General features: G+C 46.5%; 1 protein-coding gene across 4 annotated transcripts in view; it reads right to left on the bottom strand.

The window, feature by feature from the left end:
* STIM1 (stromal interaction molecule 1) overlaps nucleotides 1-18,236 on the bottom strand; it is a 182,347-nt gene extending 164,111 nt beyond the window's left edge. For 2 of the 4 annotated variants that reach the window (XM_007089366.3, XM_007089367.3), the window contains exon 1: nucleotides 17,467-18,234. In XM_007089366.3, the coding sequence (XP_007089428.1) occupies nucleotides 17,467-17,605 (139 nt within the window). In that variant the 5' untranslated portion in view covers nucleotides 17,606-18,234. Of the gene's footprint in view, nucleotides 1-17,466 lie in introns of all 4 variants that reach the window. The other 2 variants (XM_042958665.1, XM_042958666.1) reach the window with 2 other exon arrangements.
* Nucleotides 18,237-19,971: the final 1,735 nt, after the last annotated feature.

The raw sequence follows: 19,971 nt of genomic DNA, 5'->3' as shown, positions 1-19,971 counted from the left end.
ACTAAGGCCAGGCTGAGGGCTTTGTCATTCTGCTTACTCCAGGTAGCGTTGTTCTAACTTTATTCATTGCAAGGAAACTACAAGAAAGAAACAAACTCTAAAGCCAGATGCCAAAGAAAATTACCGAAGGGAACAGATGCCTGCACTCCGGGAACCCAAAAGACATCCTACGTAAAAGGCTCTGCTGCATCTGGTAGAACATAGCACACTCTGAGCAAATCAAGAAGACTCAGACTCAGGCTTGGCCTGTTTCAGAGATCTAGCCAAGACTGCCCAAAACCTTTCCCTTTACCAGTTTGTCATAATACCTAAAATTCTAACACTATAACTTCATTCAGTTCTCTAACAAACACATCCTGAGTGCTACCCCTTGCAGAAGTGGTAGTAGTCAAATGGGTAGGGGTGTGTGTGTGTGTGTGTGTGTGTGTGTGTGTGTGTGTGTCTGTATCCATGCCTCATGAATATTAGCCAGATTAGAGAGAGGGGCAGAAGGCTCTGGAAATGCAGGCGAAGAAAATAATTGTGACTACAGAAACTGAAGAAGTCTTTCTGGAGGTAGGAAATCAGCTCAGCGTGGAAGCATAGGAGGGTATAAAATCATATGTGCCTCTTTAGGAAGGTAACCAGTGGCTTTGGGAGAGACCTGGATTTGAATTCTGGTGCAGGTGCTTACAGGCTATAATGACAATCAGGCAAATTATTTTCCTTTCATGAGTATCTCTTCATCTGTAAAATGGACAGACAGCTGTCAAAAGACAGCTATGTAAAACACTAGCTCCAACCTGGTGCATGGTGGGAATTAATAACTATCCTTTCTTTCTCCCTTTTTCTGGTTAGAACAGGAACACACATCAGGGAGGGATGCCCCAAGACAATGAAAATTACTTTCCAGCTAATAGAGCAAAGCCTTTTGGGGGTTAACAGAACAGAGAGTCAACCTGAAAGGACATCTCAGGAGTCAAGAGAGTAACAAATCCAGGCATATCCGGATCCAGGTCTCAGCCTATATCTCTCTCCACCACAAGACATGTGGCAACCCATTCTGGACAAACACCACATGGTTATGCATCTAGTTAGATGAGGAAATGGAAACCCACTCCTCAGCTCCCTGCAAAGACAGCCCTGTGCCAACTTCTGGTACTAGTGCAAGGAAAGGATTGAGTCCAGCTGCCAACATTTTAATTAGTCCAACCTTAAAAGTCTATAACCACAGGAGATTAAAAGGAGCCCCCAGGGAAAGCCTCTGCCCTTCACCCGGTTCAGCCAATTAGATCTGCTCAAGTGCCCTAATTTCCAGCCCTGAATTCTTGGGGGAATCGGGCCTCACCAAGCTCTAACTCCTGGCTGAGTGTATAGGCACTCACTCAGCTCAGGAAGAGCAGTTGGGTGTGGGTTGTGAGAGAGGCAGTATCAAGTATGCCCTGAGGCCCTGACACCCTTCCAGCATCAGTAAACTAAGCCTTGCCTTCTTGCCAGGCTCCAGTCCTCCACCCCAGTGTCCTACTGTGACTCATTCTCCCAGTAGCTATACCCTAGCTGATCCACACCCAAAAAGCTAGCAAAGGCTAGTTTGGATTCTCAGTTCTGGGGTTACCTCACCCCAGTCATGCTTGTATTTTAAAGGAGATTCTCCAAAATGGAAATGACTTCAAGACTCCAAAGAATTGAGCTACATGGTAAACCAGGAGGCAAATACGAAAACTGAGGCACGAAGGGGTAAAGTTCAAGTTAATGACAAGATGTTACACTTGAAAAACAACAAACTTTACGTTTCCCAAAGGCTCTGGCTCTTCTCCCTTGCAAGTTTTCCTGTTGTCACTGAGAGTGAAAAAGCAAGGTCATAAGGAAAAGTGAGAACCTAGGGGACATAGGGTAGTAAGGAGACAGGAATTATACAGATGACCAGACAATTCAAAGGAAAACTAATAATAAATTGCTCACATTTGTGTAAGACTTGTCACATTATTTCATAAGATCTGTACACATCAACCTTGTGAGATAGGGTCTATTAACCCCAAAATACCTGGTATGGGGAAACAGAGGCCTAGAATGGTCAAGAGTATCACAACCCATGTTAATTATGACTACTTAATTCCTAGTCTAGTGTTCTTTTTTTTTTTAAGTTGTATTTATTTATTTGGGAGGGGACGCAGAGAGAGAGAATCCCAAGCTGACAGCGCTGAGCATGACGTGGGGCTTGAACCCACAGACTGTGAAATCATGACCTGAGCCAAAATTAAGAGTCAGATGTTCAACCAACAGAGCCACCTGGGTGCCCCTGGTGTTCTTTTTTATTAAAGTACATATTCCATAAAGAAAACTGTGGAGACTCAAGAGAACCAAGCTAGGAAGAGGGAAGAAAAAGAAATAAAGGTTCAAGGGAAATAAGTGAAAAGAAAATACTTTAAAACAAAGCTACAAAGGGGCACCTGAGTGGCTCAGTTGGTTAAGTGGCTGACTTCAGCTCAGGGCATGATCTCCCAGTTCGTGAGTTCGAGCCCCACATCGGGCTCTGTGCTAACAGCTCAGAGCCTAGAGCCTGCTTTGGATTCTCTGTCTCCCTCTCTCTGTGCCCCTCCCCTGCTCATGCTCTGTCTGTCTCTCTCTCTCTCTCAAAATTAAATAAATATTAAAAAAAAATTTTTTTTAAAGACAAAGCTACAAAACAAGAAGCAGCCATTTTATTAATCAGAAAATCTCGCGTTCTCCCTCTACTCTCTCAGAGGGTGTGTGACAAGACATCAGACAAGATGGCCAGTTTCAGGCCCGCTTCCATGACAGAGAGCTTCATAACCACAGATCTGCTACCTGACAGTACACAAGCAGCTTACTCCCCCTTCTCAAGAGGACTCGGGAACATATAAACTAAACCAAAGAGATGACCACAAGAGGACTCCAAGCACTAGCTTTGAGCAGTAACTACACCCTAGTACCTCTGTTCCCAGGGCTTACCCTGGTCTAGCAGGAGTCTCTCCCAAAGCATAGCCTAAAATTCAGCTATCACTCTGCCCCAACATCTTAAGCCAGCAGAAGCAGAAGGTTGGCAGAAGACCCTGGGGCAAAGTGGGTCGTATTCATCTTCTCTCAGGCCAAGAACAGCTGATAGGATGTGATCACTCAGTGTTCTTTCAGTAATAAATTTATTTCCCACTAGAAAAGTGGAGATACAGGACTATGGAAAACTTGGCACGTTCCCAGACCAGAAAGCCCCAAATACAAGTGGGCAGCCTAGGACAGCCTAAAGTGAAAGAAGACCTTCCATGAAAAACTGTGAGTTTAAGTCTGCTCTTATTTGGCCAAAATACTCAATATATACATGGGCTCCACCCCCGCCATTATCCTGGAATAGTACCCTCACACAGCACCTAAGAGTTTTACTAAGTACCTTATCTTCCGTAGCCTCCATAAGGTAGAGATTAATATTCCTTTTTTTTTTTTTGCAAATTTGGAAACTAAGGCTCAGAGAGAAAAGGGAAACTTTTCAAGATTTTATAAGCAGAAAATGGCAAAGCCTGGAGTTGAACCCAGATTTTTCTATCTCCAAGACTCTCTACTTTTCCTACAGTGAAAGCCCAGCTTTGTTAGGATGCTTAATAGCTAAAAAACAAGAAACTTAGGTTCTCAGACTCAGAATCCACCAAGGAGTCACTGTGTAACCTTAGGCAAATCGTTTTCTTTAGGCACCAGAGAGTTCATCTATAAAATGGACAGATCTGAAACAAGTGTGTAGAGAAAAGAAGTCTTTGGTTCCTGGAGTACTGTGAAGCGAAGCGCCTTGCCCAGCACTTGAAATAGAGTCAACTACCCCCGTCATTCATCACCCCCTAGCACTGACCCTCCTTTTGACTGCCATGTATTTTATGATAATGGCACCACCAGGCTCCTCATTACCCAAACTCAAAACATGGACATACCTCTGACTTTTCTCTTTCCTTCCCTCCCTCCCCCTAAACTGTAAGTCCTATTGATTCTACATCCACAATGCAGACCCTAATCCCTTCTCGTGAACAATTGCAAAGTCTCCTCTATCTGGGGTCCCTGCGTCCAACCTCACCCCTATCAGTACATTGTGTACACACTGTGAGATTAATCTTCCTAAAGCAAAGCTCAGGTCATGTCCTCCCTTGGTCAAAACCTGCAAGAACAACTTATTGACTACAAAGTGAAGCCTAAATTTTTTAGCCTGGCATTGAGGCCTTCCCTCATCTTTCCTCAATCTTTTATGCCTAATTTTATAGTACTCTCCTTCATAGATGCTACTCTCCAGCCAATCTGGACTAACTAATGTCCCCTAAAGACTACTTTTTTCTGGAGCACCTGGGTGGCTCAGTCGTTAAGCATGTGACTTCGGCTCAGGTCATGATCTCATGGTTTATGAGTCTGAGTCCCACTGAGCCCCACTTCAGGTAAACCCCACTTCTCTCTCTCTCTCTCTCTCTCTCTGCCCCTCCTGGGATTCTCTCTCCCTCACTCACCTGCACCCCCCCTTAAAAAAAAAAACAAAAACTACTTTTTTTCACTCCATGCCTTTACACATGGAATGCCTGCCTCAACCTACCTTATATTTCTGCCTAAAGTACCCAAAGAGCCACTAAGCTGCTCCCACCTCCACAAAGCTTCCTTTATCTCACTTTCCAAAAGGACCATCAGTATCATTCACAGGGCACTGAACCTGGATTACCTTGCACAATAAACTATAAAATGGGGGACCCATTGTGAGGATTAAACAAGATCCCGTACTTGAAAGTATATAGCCCAGTCCTAGTACAGAGCAGGTACTCAATAAATAGGAGCTCTTATTATAATAAGGAAAAGTATCAATGCATATCTTAACTTCCGTATTATACACAGTACTTCTACTGGCAGGAACTGTCATATACCATATGACATACATGTTAAATGTTGCCTGAAGAAATAAAGAAGACTACAAAGATACAGACTTTGTCCCAAAGCTTATATCCAGAAGATCTCAACCATAATGCTAGTTTGGGAAGATACAGACTGAATACACACCACTCGGTAGCAGTATACTTCACCAGGGTGATATTCCCATTCAGGATTTATAAGTGAAATACACCCTCTCATTCCCTTCCTCACCTCCAAATTCCTAATCCCGTTTCTTCCAGGGCACTTAGATGACAGAACAAACTTATGCCACTAACCATCTGGGAAACTATACATTTGTAAATCCAAATGCACCTATCTCAATTCATATAGCGGTTTCTTCCCCTCCCCACAAGTTATTAAACTAAAATAGAAACATCATTGGCCTTTGGGTCAGATAAACCTAAATTCAAATCCTGGCTTAATAACCTTGGGAAAATCACTTAAATTCTCAGAGCTACAGTCTCCCTATCTACAAAATGAGAAAAATATTCACCTTTAAGTATTGTGCAGATGTAAAACACTTAGCCCACAGCCCAGAACACAACAGGTGCTCAATGAATAGTAGCTATCATCATCATTCTTATCATTGAAGTTATTTGAGTTGTCTTAATTACATATTTATCTCTTCCGCAATATGAAGTATGAGTTCCAGTGAACTTTGCCCTTGTCAGCAAAAGTTACTTGAAACAAACCTCCGCAAGCTTGGCTACCCGGCCAACACCCATGCGCGCGCGCACACACACACACACACACACACACACACACATGGACTGCATTCTAACCTGTGTATGTATTCTACCTGAAGGGCACCCGTCACCCTGGCCACTACATTTTAGATGCTGGCTCTGGGAACTTGGCAAACGTGGACACATTTGTTTTAACATACACTGTAGTGATGAGAGTTCTGAGAGCTTCCTGAGAGGCCTGAGATAACCCAGAGAGGCTGAGCAGGAGCAGAGCTACCAAATCACCCTGGAGAGAGAGAATCAGAAGCATATGAGATTTGGAAGCTTGCCTGCCTCCCTGCCCGTGAGATTTCTGATCATTACGTAGGCCAGAACTCCACACAAGGCAGCCAGGAGCTCAGTGTATGTGGCTAACAGAGGCAAGGGACAGATGTGTCCTCACTGGGCCATGCTGGCAGCACAGCTATCTCTCTTACACCTCTGCTTCCTCCACCAAGTGTCCCTAGAGGCGCTTCCTGAATGCCCTGAAGGAAAGCTGGTGTGATGTCTGCTCAGGCTGGAGTTCTCGGAGGCCCAGGGAGCTCCAGAATCAGAGATAACATTTAAAAAGCCAGTCATCTTCACCAGACTATCCTACCTCCCTGCTATGCAACAAGCCCAGCAGGAAAGAAGTCTCCTCAATTCCCCAAGCAGGCTAAGAAAAGCAATTAAAGTTATTCTGTTCATGTGGCTGCCTCAAGTTTGAACTGAGGTAAACCTATGTGGAACCAAAAGACAGGGACAGCAGGACCCAAGGAAGCCTTGTCCACAGGTCTCTTGTTGGCCCTGTCTGAGCGCGGCCCACATGCACTCCCCCCACAGCCAGCTGCTCAGGGTAGCCACTGATGTGGCAAATAAAAACTGCTATCCACAGTCAAGGGCCAAACCATCTCCCAGAATAACTAATAGCTGTCATTGAGCACAGCTTCAGTAGGTGCTCAATAAATAGGGATAAAGTACTAGTCTGCAAAGAAATAACGCTCACAGAACTCCTCAGAAAACCCACCATGTGCATTCTAGCCCTCATCTCAGAGCACTCTTGTCTAAACTTTTCACAGAAACTGATGTCAGTTTACTCAGAACTCTCCCTTCATGTCCACTCAACCCAAGGATCAACTCATTGTTATCCATTCATTTATTCAATAAATGTCTATTGGACACGTACTCTCTGACCAGCACGGTGATAGATACTAAGGATAGGTACTACGGTCAACAAAACAGACATGGCTCTTGTCCTCAAGAGAGAGGAAAATATGCAAAACAAAACAAAACAAAAAAATCAAAAACAAAAAAAATGGCTTTAAAATCTATACAACCCTTTCATATAAGTTAACTCTCTTTTAACCTCATTTCTCAAGTAGTTTGGGTCACACAGCCAGTAAGGACTTAAGCCAGAGCCCAGCGCTCTTGCTTCTACATCGGGCTATCTCTTGCTTTAAGAGGCATGAGCAGGGTGTGAAGTGCACAGAGTACTGCAGATAGCAAGTGCTACCAGCTTGATCAGAGATGAGAAGGAACTCATGGCTAGCACTAATGTCAGGGAACCCTTCACAGAGGACTAAGAGGCTAGGTAGGAAGAAAGGAGGAGAGGGAGGGGCAGTCTGAGAAGAGAGTACAAGGGCAGAAGGGAAAGTGAAAGAGAGGCAGTAGAAGGTGTGTCCTGCAGACCAGGATAAAGGAAAAAGTGTGGCTGGGCCAAAAGACAGAGAGAGGAACAGAGGAAGACGAAGTAGGCAAAATGTCCTGGGACCAGAACCCTAGGTCAGGAAGGAGACCACCACCCACAGAGGGTCTTCAGAGCCTACACCATCTCTATTCCAAGCTCCCCAGCAGAAAACAAAAGTACAACGCTGATGGCTGGTTTGAGGTTTTTCTTTGCGTGGCCTCTCATGAAATAAATCTGCTCCACTCTGACAAACATTACAGGGCCATAGCCATCTCTGCACAAGTCTGCTTGCCCCAGCAAGCTGCGCCAACGTAGGCGAGATTTTGTCAAATTCTCAGTGCCCAAAGAATGCCCTTGGCACCTTTCAGGTGGCCACAAGTAACCACACAAAGTTTTAGATACATTTACCCTGGCTGTGGAGGCCCCAAGTCCATACATTATGAAAGCAGCTGGGCCTAACAATGGTGAGACATGCACTAAAGCTCTCTGATGCTCCCCCTTCAGGGAGCCTGCTCTGTACATCCCAAGAGACAGAGATTTCTCTTGCTCTGAACTGAGATGCCAAGGGAGTGGTACAGAATGCAGATATTAGTCACCAAATGCCACAGGTATTACTGGCTCCTTTCCTTGCCTTATGTGAAAGCTCTCTAGCTGTACGGGGAAACTCCTCAGAAGCAGTGCTTGACATTGACTTTTGAATACTCCCAATTCTGCCCAGCCCAATTTCTGTAAACAAAATACAACATTGTGAACCACTTTCTGGTTTTCCTCTGTATAGGTCTCAGACCTCTAACAATCCAAACTGGCTGCACTAGGGTAGAAAGACTCCACAACAGAGTAGAAACAGCACATGAAGGAGAATCAGACATAATTAGATTCTAGCCTTGGCTACCACCTTCAGCAAGTTTATTCCTCTCATATGTAAAATGAGGAGTTGGGGAGAGATAGTCCTTAAAAGCCCTTCAGCTTTGACACAGTAGGATGTTAAGTCCTGGCACCTAACACCAATATCCTAAAAGGTCAGAGTGAGTTTTCCATCTGTCATTGTATAAGTCCCAATTCAATGCCACTTGTAAGTCTAGCTCTCTGAGGCCAAGCTGGGGCAGTAAAGGCTCCAAGGTCAGTAGATGTAAAATGGGCTTCAGAACTGAAGATATCAAACAAGGAGGTGGGAGGCAGGGCTAGAACCTAGGATAAAAAGCTACTTTAGGATTGGGCCTAAGACACAGGAGGAATATAGAGGGAGGGGCCATGCCAACTCTACATGTCAAAGCAAAGAAGTTATGCGTGAACCAATAAGATATAATATCAAAGGAAGTACAGAGAGACTCCACAAAACTCTAGGAGACAAGCAAAGGAAGTCGAAGAAAAGCTAAGAGGGCATAGCACCCAGAAGCCATTGTTCCCAAGATGATGGCCCTAGGGTGATACCACAGGCATCCTCTAAGATGGCCCCAGTGATCCCATCCTTCTGGTATTCATGCCCTTGTGCAGGCCCTTCACCTTGAGTATGGACTAGACTGACTGACTTGCTTCTAACAAATAGAATATGGCAGAAGCTATGACACATCAACTGCAAGATTAGGCAGTAAAAAAACTGTCATTTCCATCCTCGGCACTCCCTCTTGGATCACTTGTCCTGGGGGAAACCAACTGCCACGTCATGAAGCAGCTCAATGGAAAGGTCCCTGTAGCAAGGGACCAAGGTCTGCAAACACGCAAATTAACTTGCAAATGCTCTCCCCCCAAATGAACGTCAGCCTCAGCCCAACAATTTGATGCAACCTCATAAGAGACCTTAAGCCAGAGGCACCCAGCTAAGTGACACCCACATTCCGAACCCACAGAAACCATGAGATAATAAATGTTTACTATTTTAAGCCTCTAAGTTTGGGGATAATTTGTTATGCACCATTACAGGTGGGGACCAGGCCCATCTGGTCAGCCATTTCAAGTCTGCAGGTGGGGCTGGGGAAGTGGTTACACCCAATAAAAGGAAGGGGGTATGGGCCGGAAATAAAGTCAAATACCAGCATCCAGATTCTATCAACAGCTTCCCTTAGCCTAGAATAAACCCTGAATAAAAGCCTAGTTTGGCCACACCCTGAGCCTATACACATTTGATGGGTACACCTCAGGGTAAACAATGGATCTCCAGCAGGTTCAGGGTAGCAACTACCCTTAGAGAGGCGACACCATGAATAGATACCTGGATTCTGACTGAGGCTTTTCAGTCCCCAACTATCCCTACTTACATAGTACTTTAGAGTTTATGAAGCCTTTTCAGTATAGAAGTCATCTCATTTGATCCTCACTAGAAATCTGTTCACTAAGGTTATTTATTCTCTTTCTACAAATGAAAAAACTAAGGCTGAAAGAGATGAGATGACCTGCCCTCCACTAGATCCACAGCTAGCAAGGAAAGGAGCTGGAATTCTAAAGTCCCCCTAAATCCAGATATTTATGTATGGTGGCTGTGGCCAACTCAGACCCTTCTGCAAAGCCGAGACAATCCTCTCACTCTACATCTAGGCTTCTATCCAGCCCCACCCACTCACTTGCCAACCCTCTCCTCCCCACTCCACATGGGTCCTTGTGGAGTTAGACAGTTTCCCAGCTACTCTTAACTGCATTCTCTTGTTAAGGACTGCAATGATAAGAGTCTGGTGCCTTTAAAATCCTACACAAAGTTCTTCCAGGTGAAATGAGGCTATTACTGGACCCAAACTGATCTAGATGATTTTTCCTAACAGAGACAAAGAGTGAGAAATTCTAAAACAGTGAACTTTCTAAGTAAGTGAAGCTTATTTCTTCAACGTTAGCTAACCCTTTCCAAGGAAAATTTTTTCAACTTCTAACCAGCTTAGTGAACTACAGGAGAATCAGAATCAGAAAACAAATCCCCTTCAGTTTAGTTCTACAAACTTTATAAAATACAAAGTATACTACATGCTAAGCAACGTGCTAGGAACCTGCTGTCCTAAGCCCCGAGGAGCTTATGGTATACTGAGGAAGGCAAGCACATACACAGAGGACTCCAACAGCATAGCATGGTTCTTAAGATTGTAGACTCCACCAGCCTCCACAGCAGTACTTTCTGATATATGACTAGACTATTCAAACACCCATGTTGATATAGCCATCGCCAGACCACTTAGGCTAAAAGGGCTCTGAGTGTCAGATCAGTGAGGAACACATCAACAGGTATTATGTTCTGATGAAAGAAAGAAAGAAAGAAAGAAAGAAAGAAAGAAAGAAAGAAAGAAAGAAAGAAAGAAAGAAAGAAAGAAAACAGTAAAGGCTTAGAACACAGATCCCCAGAGTTATACTTCTGATCCTGTCAGAACTATATAGGACCAAGAACACAAGTTTCTCAGCTGTAAATTTGTCACCTTTAAAAAGGGCATAATAATAAAAACAGTCCTACCAACTTCCAAAGTTGAGGATAAAATAAAATAGATTATAAAGGAATGAACAGTACTGAGCATGGATGAAAATATCAAGTACCCTGGGTGAGCAGCACCCCCAAAGATTGAGGAAAAGCCAAGAATGTGATGGTTTGAAAGGAAGAGAGAAATTATGAGCCATTCAAACAGGCCCAGATTCCACTTTTTCCAACAAACTTTAAAATAGGTTTTAGGGCTAGGCACAAAAAAAACAGAGATGAATAAAGGACAATCCCTCCTCCCTTCTTCCACAGAGCTTACACTTGGGAGAGAGCAAACATATACAATGCGTTATGTGCTACATTAGAAATTTATACAAAGTGTCCTGGGGGTAATAAAGAAAGTTCTGTATTGTTATTACTTTATTTCTTAAACTGTGTCCTGGGCACATGGTATGCAATGTATTATTCTTTATAGTTTGTTATATATCTTAAATATTTCATATTTTTTTAATGTTTATTTATTTTTGAGAGAGAGACAGACAAAGTGCAAGCAGGGGAGGGGCAAGGAGAGGGAGGGGATACAGGCTCCAGGCTTCAAGCTGTCAGCACAGAGCCCAACACAGGTCTTGAACCCACAAACCACGAGATCCTGACCTGAGCTGAAGTTGGATATTCAACCAACTGAGTCACCCAGGTGCCCCAAAATATTTCGTATTTTTTATCAGCAGTAACCAGAGAGAGAGGAAGAAAGAAAGAAAGAAAGAAAGAAAGAAAGAAAGAAAGAAAGAAAGGGAAAGTTCTGTTGGAAGCCCAGTTTGGTGTCTTTCTCTTTCCCTAGAAGTCTAACAGCCAGAGCTGCTGGGTTTCCTGGAGTATCATTTCCCATAAAGGGAAACGTACCACAGCATGCCCGTGAAGTCATTAAGCAACGTATCTCCAAGTTACTCAGCAGGAAATGAGGGGCCTCTTTGTGCTCAAAACCCAAGTCCTGTGGAGCCCTAGGAAACCATTCCCCTCAACAAGACCTCGTCCCTTCCTTGCCAGAGAACAGGCATTCTTAACATGAAGTCCCCACATTCCTAAGGAGACCATGGACAGAATTCAGAGGGGACTGTGAATTTGGATGGGAAGGAAATTGCATCTTTATTTCCAATATTCTTTTACTGAAAGTTAATATTTCCTTCTATTATATATTATGGGCAACCAACCACAGTATTACCAACAGGACCTATGATTTTGTCACCAAAAGAAATGATAGACACTTTCACATTACATTACACTGTTGTAGGCATCTCAAAATATTATTTACACTCATCATTATTTCAAAATTATGGTAGTTCTTAGCTCTGCCGCTAGATTACATCTGAGCGCAATCTTCTGTCTACAGGCCCTCATGCTAGGTAACTGGCCAAGTATGAAGCAACTCTGCCCAGTTATTGTTCAGCCAGCCGCCAAACAGTGAGACTCCATGTGCTCACCCTGGTGACCCAGACATCTACAATGCCCCCTTTCCTCCAGCCTTCCCCAAGTCAAGACCACTACTCCCTCCTCATTCCCTTCTGCCTCTACCCAACTCTTCCTTCCAGGAAGCCCTCCCCAGCCACCTCAGCCTAGCCCAACCCACACACAGCTCTCTTAATCCTTAGTCTACAGTGTCTACACTGCCTGGATTTTTGCTTCATTAAGCCTGTGCTTTATGCTACATTTAATATTCTCTAAATAAATATTCCCACCCCTACCCCCCAGATTTAGACTTCTTTGGTAGCCCTGTCTCTTTTATAGTGCAAAGCAAGCAGTAAGCACTCGTTATGGGCTTGCGGATTGAATAACCAATTAAGTCAGGGTCCTTGACTCGATTGTCTTCATCTAGTTCCACCAGTAACCCACTGTGAAACTTTGGTTTGATGCTTCTCTGGATGTCGGTTTCCTCGTTTGTAAAAATAAGTGGGTTGAACTAACTGATGTTTCCACCTCTTAACTTCTGAATTAGGCAACCACTTTTTATCTCCCAAGATCTGAGAAAAAATTATGGGGGAAACCGAAATGCCTCCCCCAGCTCTCCCAGGCACTGTTAGTCACTTGCTCCTCTGGGCTTCCCACACTCTTTTGTGTGTATATACAATACCTCTATCACAGCATTTGTCACAAGTTGTGAGAGAGTGTGTAACCTAAGGGCTGAGGTGAAGGCAGGGAGAAGAGTCAGGCTGCCTGGATTCAAATACTGGATCTACTTCCCACTCACTGTATAACCTTGGGCAAGTTACTTAACCTCTCTATGATTCCATTTCCTCAAATATAAAACAGGGCTAATACTTAGCACACCAGATCACGTAAGAAATAAATGAAACAAAGTGTTTGGAATAATGCCTGCCACACACTAAGAACTCACAAAGGCTAGTTGCTATTATTGCTGCTGTTATTAATGTCTTACTAGGCACTGAGCTGCTACTTCAGCTGGATCTCTGTCCTCCTCCTATTCTCCAAACAGCACTCTGCTTATGCTTTCTCTTGCAGCACCCACCACACAATATATTTATTTATGGATTTATTTCCTATTTCCCCACTAGACTGACTGTAAACTCCTTGAGGGCAGAGAACATGTCTGTTTTGTTCATCCTTAAATTCCCACCACCAAACATAGTGTGTGGTCCAGAGAAGACACTCAAACATTTGTTGAATAAATAGCACACGAACTGCCACTCTTTGAGGTTTGCTGAATAAATTAACCTAGCTAAGAGGTGATTGTCAAAGCCAAGGTATGGATGCAGATGATGTCCTAGCTGCCCCAGGATTAATGTGACCCTCTCTCAGCCCCAATATTAGCCTCAGCCAAGTCCCACCCACCTGCTCTTGGCCCCAGTCCAGTTCCGGGAGCTACCCTCAGCTAAAATTAGCATAGCCACCAAGATGGCCAGGCCATTTATAGCCTCGGAGGCAGCAGCAACTAGCCGGGTGGGCAGGCAGAGTTCTGCCTTCCCACTACCATCAGGAATTGATTGAGAAACCAGCCTGCAGTCCACAAACTGCCTAGATGCCTATCCTGCAAGGCCCTGTTGTGGCTATAATGAGTCACACCACAGTTCCTGATCAGAGACCCTCAGTATCTCCAACACTGGCAGTCACAACCTGACTCACCTGGGATCCCCCCACAAACATTCTACAGAAAACATTTTGAGTTTCTGGAAGCAATGAGCCCAGAGTGTATGGGAAGTTCCAAGCATCAATTCCAGGACAGCTTCAGAAATGCAGTCCCCAGGGTAGCACTCTGATGCACACATATCTTTACTGAGAAAGTAACTTAGCACAGCTGGGTGTGCAGGCATCAGAGAGTCAGAGGTGACAAGAATGGCCTCCCTACTGTCCAATGAGAGAGCCTCATAGCAGACCACCTGCCTTCACTGAAGGAATAGGACTTTCAGATAAACATATACGTCCAACAAGAGAAAAAAATCCAATTCTCTGGCCCCTGCAGAAGATCTGGATCTCAGCTACAGTCACCAGGGCCTGCCTAAATAATTCACCAGGAAGAAAGTAACATTCTCTCAGCCCTGCCTAGCACTCCTTTAACAAAGCAGAGCCAAAGAAGATGGAAGAAATCTAAAACTTGTCTAAAGACTGCACAGAACCAGTTTCTTCATCTATAAAATAGGGGATAATACCACCTGCCATGCATTCTAGTAGGCTATTATGAGACTTTTACAGGAAAAATAGCTGTGTAATTGTAAAATATAAACTGTAGAGAGCAAGGGACACTTGGCTGGCTCAGTCAGTAGACATATGACTCTTGATCTTGGGGTCTTAGGTTCAAGTCCTACATTGGGTGTATAGATTACTTAAAAATTAAAAAAATCTTGGGGTGCCTAGGTGGCTCAGTCGGTTAAGCATCCGACTTTGGCTCAGGTTACAATCTAATGGTCCATGGGTTCAAGCCTCACATTAGGCTCTGTGCTGACAGCTCATAGCCTGGAGCCTGCTTCAGATTCTGTGTCTCCCTCTCTCTCAGCCCATCCCCGACTCATGCTCTCTTTCCATCTCTCAAAAATGAATACACATTAAAAAAAATTTAATGAATAAGTTAATCAATTAAAAAATATATATATATATATATAAATTTGGGGCACCTGGGTGGCTCAGTCAGTTAAGCATCCAACTCTTGATTTTGACTCAAGTCGTGATCTCAAGGTTTGTAAGATTCAGCCCCACGTCGGGCTCTGCACTGACATCACAGAGCCTGCTTAGGATACTCTCTCTCCCCTTCTCTCTGACCCTCCCCCGCTCATTCTCACTCTCTCTCAAAATAAATAAATAAACATTCTAAAAAAATAAATAAAAATAAACTGTAGAGAACACATAAATTGACTAGGTATGCTGAATCTGATTAGAGAAATGGCAAGCTTACAGACAAGTAAAATTCCTGTGTTCTAAGAATACATGGGGACTGGAAAAGCTAGGAGAGTGCCTGGCTGCATAGAAAGCTTCTCCTCAAATCCTTTAGCAGAGTCCTGTCTATGAACCACCTCTTTGCAAAAAAATGAGTCCCTGAGTCAAAGTCCCAGACAGGCCAGGCCCAAGGGGATAAACTCCTAGAACAATAGTGCTGGGGTCCCCAGGTTCCCACAAACTATAACCATGCCCAGCACCTAGGGTATCTGTCTGAGACCTCCCTCCTTAGTATTCAGTATTATTATGACAACAGAAACTAATTTATTTTTTTAATGTTTATTTATGTATTTTAAGTTTATTTATTTTGAGAGAGAGCAAGTGAGAGGGGGCAAAGGAGAGAGAGAGAGAGAGAGAGAGAGAGAGAGAGAGAGAGAGAGAATATCCCAGGCAGGTTCCATACCATTAGCACAAAACCCAACATGGGTCTCAATCTCAAGAACAATGAGATCATGACCTGAGCCAAAGTCGGACACTTAACCAACTGAGTCACCAGGCACCTCTATTGTTCATTAATTTTTGAGAGAGAGCAGGAGAGAGGCAGAGATAGAATCCCAAGCACGTTCTGTGCCATCAGTGCAGAGCCCAATACGGAGCTCAAACTCATGAACCACACAAGCATGACACAAGCCGCAATCCAGAGTTGGACACCCAACTGACTGAGCCACCCAGGCACCCCTAACAGAAACTAATTTCTGAACTGAGAGGAACCAAACCAAACAAGAGGCCTAAGTGATACAATCAGCATAGCCAGTCCTTTAAGATATGTTGTAAAGAGGGCTGTCCCCCTAAGCCCAAGTCATGGGGTGGTTCTGAGGGATGCTAGAATGCCTCTTACTTTAGGTAGGTGTGGTCACACACGTGCACATACACACAAATCTTGATAGCAAGCTAATGCCTAAAATTCAAAACTTTATCCCTTTAGCCTGTGTCTAAGATATAAAACACCCCCCCCCCAAAAAAAACCTCATTTTATGCCAGGCACTCATATTTTAGGGTGAGAAAAGGACCATTTTATCAGTTATAAACAGGAATGTCACTGAAACAGCAGAGATGCTCCAGTTTGATCTACATCTGCCTACTAGTCTTTCCCTTCACAAACCCAGCAAAAACCAAGCTTTGAGCTACATTTCAGGGCCCAAGGAGATAGCATATGGAGAAAGAGGTTTAATATGTGAGAAAGACCTATCTTCAAAATAACAGCCTAGGTGCTATGCTTGGACACAGGACAATCCTGACCTCAATTGGAACCCAGCCCTTCAGATATCTGGAATCACACTCACCCGAATCAAAGAAGTTAAAAAAGGGAGTTTTCCAACAAAGAATCTATCACCAAAGCCATCATCTGGATCCATACATGAAACTTCCCAGCCACCATGACCTATGTTTCCTTTTCCTCCTTGAATCAATGGGTATCCATTGAGCAGTCCCCTCATTTAAGCTTGCCTACCTTCATCAAGAACTCAGCTATAAACCCTCCCCACTCTGCACCCCACTACTTTGGATAGATCACAATAACAGAGTGAGAGAAATGGGGAAAGAAAACGGAATTCCTTCTAAGCTTTGTGTAAAACAAATGAATTTTACAAAAGTACTCTTTCCTTCTGCAACAGAACACCAAAGCTCCCGATATCTGACAAGTCTCCATGATTTGCATAAGGAAAAACAGACCAAACATGTTATAGAATCCCTACCCTGATCAGTCAGAAGAAACAGAATACATCAACAAGTGGTCCCAGAAATCATACCATACCTATGATAAGAAAAAGCCATTTAACTCCCTCGTGGTAAGTGGGATTCTAAGGAACTATGTGGATATTTCAAATGGGATAGCTAAAGACAGAAGATTACCTAAGGGAAGGGTGGGACTAAGTTTCCCACGCTTGTTGGAACAGAAAGACACACCTCAACACCAAGCTATAGGGCAAGAGGGCTGGCCCAGCCCTGACTTTCCCTGCCCAACCCAAGTGGCCTCAACCTCCCCTGTGCTGCCAAGTGCTGAAACTGGCCAAGAGCAATAGACTTATCATCTGCCCAAACCATTCTTCCTAACAAGTAGTCCTGAGAAAGGGTCCTGGCTTGATAAACCGAAAGGCCAAGGTGCCCCAAAGGCCAGCCTCTTCTGGTTACCGACAAAAGACATCCTGGGGAGGGAGGAGGAAAGTTGTTCACGAGAGACAGAAACATTAGCGGTGGCTCCTGAACAGAAAGAACTCCTTGGGTTACTGAGAACAGACAGTGCCATGTGTGGGTCCTCCATCAACTTCATATGTAGAAACCTAAGGTTCCACCTGCCCACTCAGGCACCTCAGTTCTGAGTCAACGCCCCCAGCCCAGTCCAGCCCGTGGCAAGGCCTTACCTGCTGCAGTGGACTCCTCAGAACTAGCCCCTGAGCCGGTTCCTGTACCCTTCTCGCTGTGGCTATGGCTGAGGCTCTGGCCGTGATGCAGGAGGAGCCCCCAGAGGAGCCACAGGGCTACACGGGCGCACACATCCATGACTCTAGGTCTCAGTCAACATGCGCCTGATGTGGACACCTCGGGATCCCAGAGGCAAAGCCGGGAGCCCAGAAGTATAGCCGACAGTCCTGGAACCCCAGGCAAGATGCCCTCGAGGCGCCGCAGCTGTCCAGCCACCCGCCGGCCTGCCTCCTCCGACAGCCAAAGGTCAAGTGCTCCAAGTTTGGGCGCGGGAGGAGGGCGGGTGCCTCCGGTCCAACAGTGGGTCCGCCGGAGCTGCGGCGGCCTGAGCGCCGGGTCTGCTCCGGCCGCTTCCGGAGAGTTTGGACAGGGTGGCTGCGGGGCCGCTGTCAGCTCCGCAGCGGGCTACACCTCTGCGGGAGGGGGGCGGACGGGCGGGATCTCCCGCGGACACCGGAGTGGGGGAGGGAGGGAAGGAAGGGGAAGAGGGGGGCACCTGGCCTCGCCCCGCCGAGTAGCCGCGAGCAGCACAGGCTGGGAGAGGGCGTGCAACTCGCAGGTCCCCGCGGGCGCGGGCGGCTCCGGGATCCCAGGCCTCCTAGGCCGAGGTCAGCGCCCCCGCCCAGTCCCGTGCCCAGGCGAGCGGCGGTGCCCAGGTTCAGCCGGCGGACGCGCACTCGCCAGGCCCGGGACAGCGGCTCCCCGGCAGGCTGGCGGGCGGCGCGGGGCGGGCCCGGGGCGGGCGGGGGCGTGCTCTCCTGCAGGCCCGCCCCGCGCCGCCCGGCCCCCAGCGAAGCCCGGCCCGCCCCAGCGCCGGGCTTATCCCGGAATAACCTGTTGGAAGCTGCTGCCGGGTGCCCCCAGCCCGCGGTTGGCTTCCCCAGACCCCGGCCCGCCCTAGTCTCTGCCAGGACACTCCTCCCGCACCAATGGTCCGGTCCCGACCTCCCCTTCCCTCAAGGGAGTCTCTCCCGCTCTAACCGCCCGCGGTTGGGCTGGCGGGCCACGGACACGCAGTTGCTCAGGTAACCCAGGCCTGCGGCGACGGCGACAGTAACTGCCCTGCCCGGGTCTCCGGGCCTCGGTGATGCTCCAGTCGCCTCAGCTCTAGAGCGGGGTTGGATAGAGGCCCCTGGCACAATGATCGCAGTCCCGGGCTGCCTAAAGCGACAACGGCCTGGCACGGTTGGGCCGGGGGCACGCTCCCAGCCCCCACCCCGGACCCGCTTTCAGGCTCCGCCCACCCGCCGCACCGCGCAGCCAATCAGCTTTCTCCTCTCTGCAGTTTAGGAACCTGCGCGCTTAGTCACCCGTGCGCAGCGGCCCCTGGCGGACAAATCTGGGTGCTGCAGACAAGACTGAAGCTCCTGGGAGGCCCTGCCCCTTTGCAGAGGGTTGGGGAGTGAAGCAAGGACCCGCCCCGGGGCAGCCCATTAAGGACTGCGAGTGCTTTCAGAGGAAATAATGCCAGAAAACAAAATGCAACATACAAAACGCTATACGTAAAATTGCCCTGTACATCCCTTACGTCTCGGCTAAAGGACCCATCTGCTTTCCTGACCCCTCTCCCCGCCTCATCCAAGCGAAGTCGGATGCCCTCCCTTAATTGTCACAGCCTATTTTCCTACCTGCTCCTCAAATCCCCTCCCCTTTGAGGTTTTTGTGGGTAGGGCCTGTGGCTGGTTCCTCTCTGCCTCTCACTCTCCCAGCTCCCTGTGTCGCTTGGAGGAGGTGTTAGCGACCTAGAATGAGTGCCCCAATCAAGGGAGAGCCGCGCCTGGGCCTCCTTCAACAGAGCCTGCATTTCCTGTTCTCTCTCGAGTACGCTGTCAGCAGATCTTTACTAAAACCTGCTCTGTGCCCTACCCTGTCCTTGGCACTGGAGTCAGGGGAAGGGATTAGGCCCAGGTCCTCCTCTGACTGACCGTGCTAAGCCAGCTACCTGTTCTGAGCGAGCCCTCAGAAGACCAGAACGTGGATTTGCCTAACAGCTGCCTGGCTTAAGGGTTAGGCTGTTGATACAAAAATACACGTCTAACGTCATCTACCAGCACTCTCCCCCACTCTCTTCTTAAGCTCCAGTCGCACTGGCCTTCTTTAAAGTTCCTCAAACACATTGAACCTTCACCATCCAGCCTTTGTATCTGCGGTGGCTTCTCTGCCCTCCTACCTCTAGCTCCTCATATAGCTGTCCTCTCCTTCTTCCAGATACGGTTCAAGGTCTTCTCCTCAGAAGCTCCCACTTCTGACCAGTGCCTCTAGTCCAGAACTGGAGCATACTAATGTCTGCCTCCCTCCACCCCATAAGGTTGAGTTTTCAGAGGTCAGGGAACCATGCTTCATCCATTTCTGAGAAAGGAGGATCCAGTCCCTGGCTCTGCACATAAGTGCTCAGTAAAACCTGGTGGACATGAGTTAATTCATTTGACCACCAAAATATTTCT

Source organism: Panthera tigris, chromosome D1, assembly GCF_018350195.1.
Source record: "Panthera tigris isolate Pti1 chromosome D1, P.tigris_Pti1_mat1.1, whole genome shotgun sequence".
Classification (NCBI taxonomy): Eukaryota; Metazoa; Chordata; class Mammalia; order Carnivora; family Felidae; genus Panthera; species Panthera tigris.
This window is presented reverse-complemented; position numbering and strand designations above follow the sequence as displayed.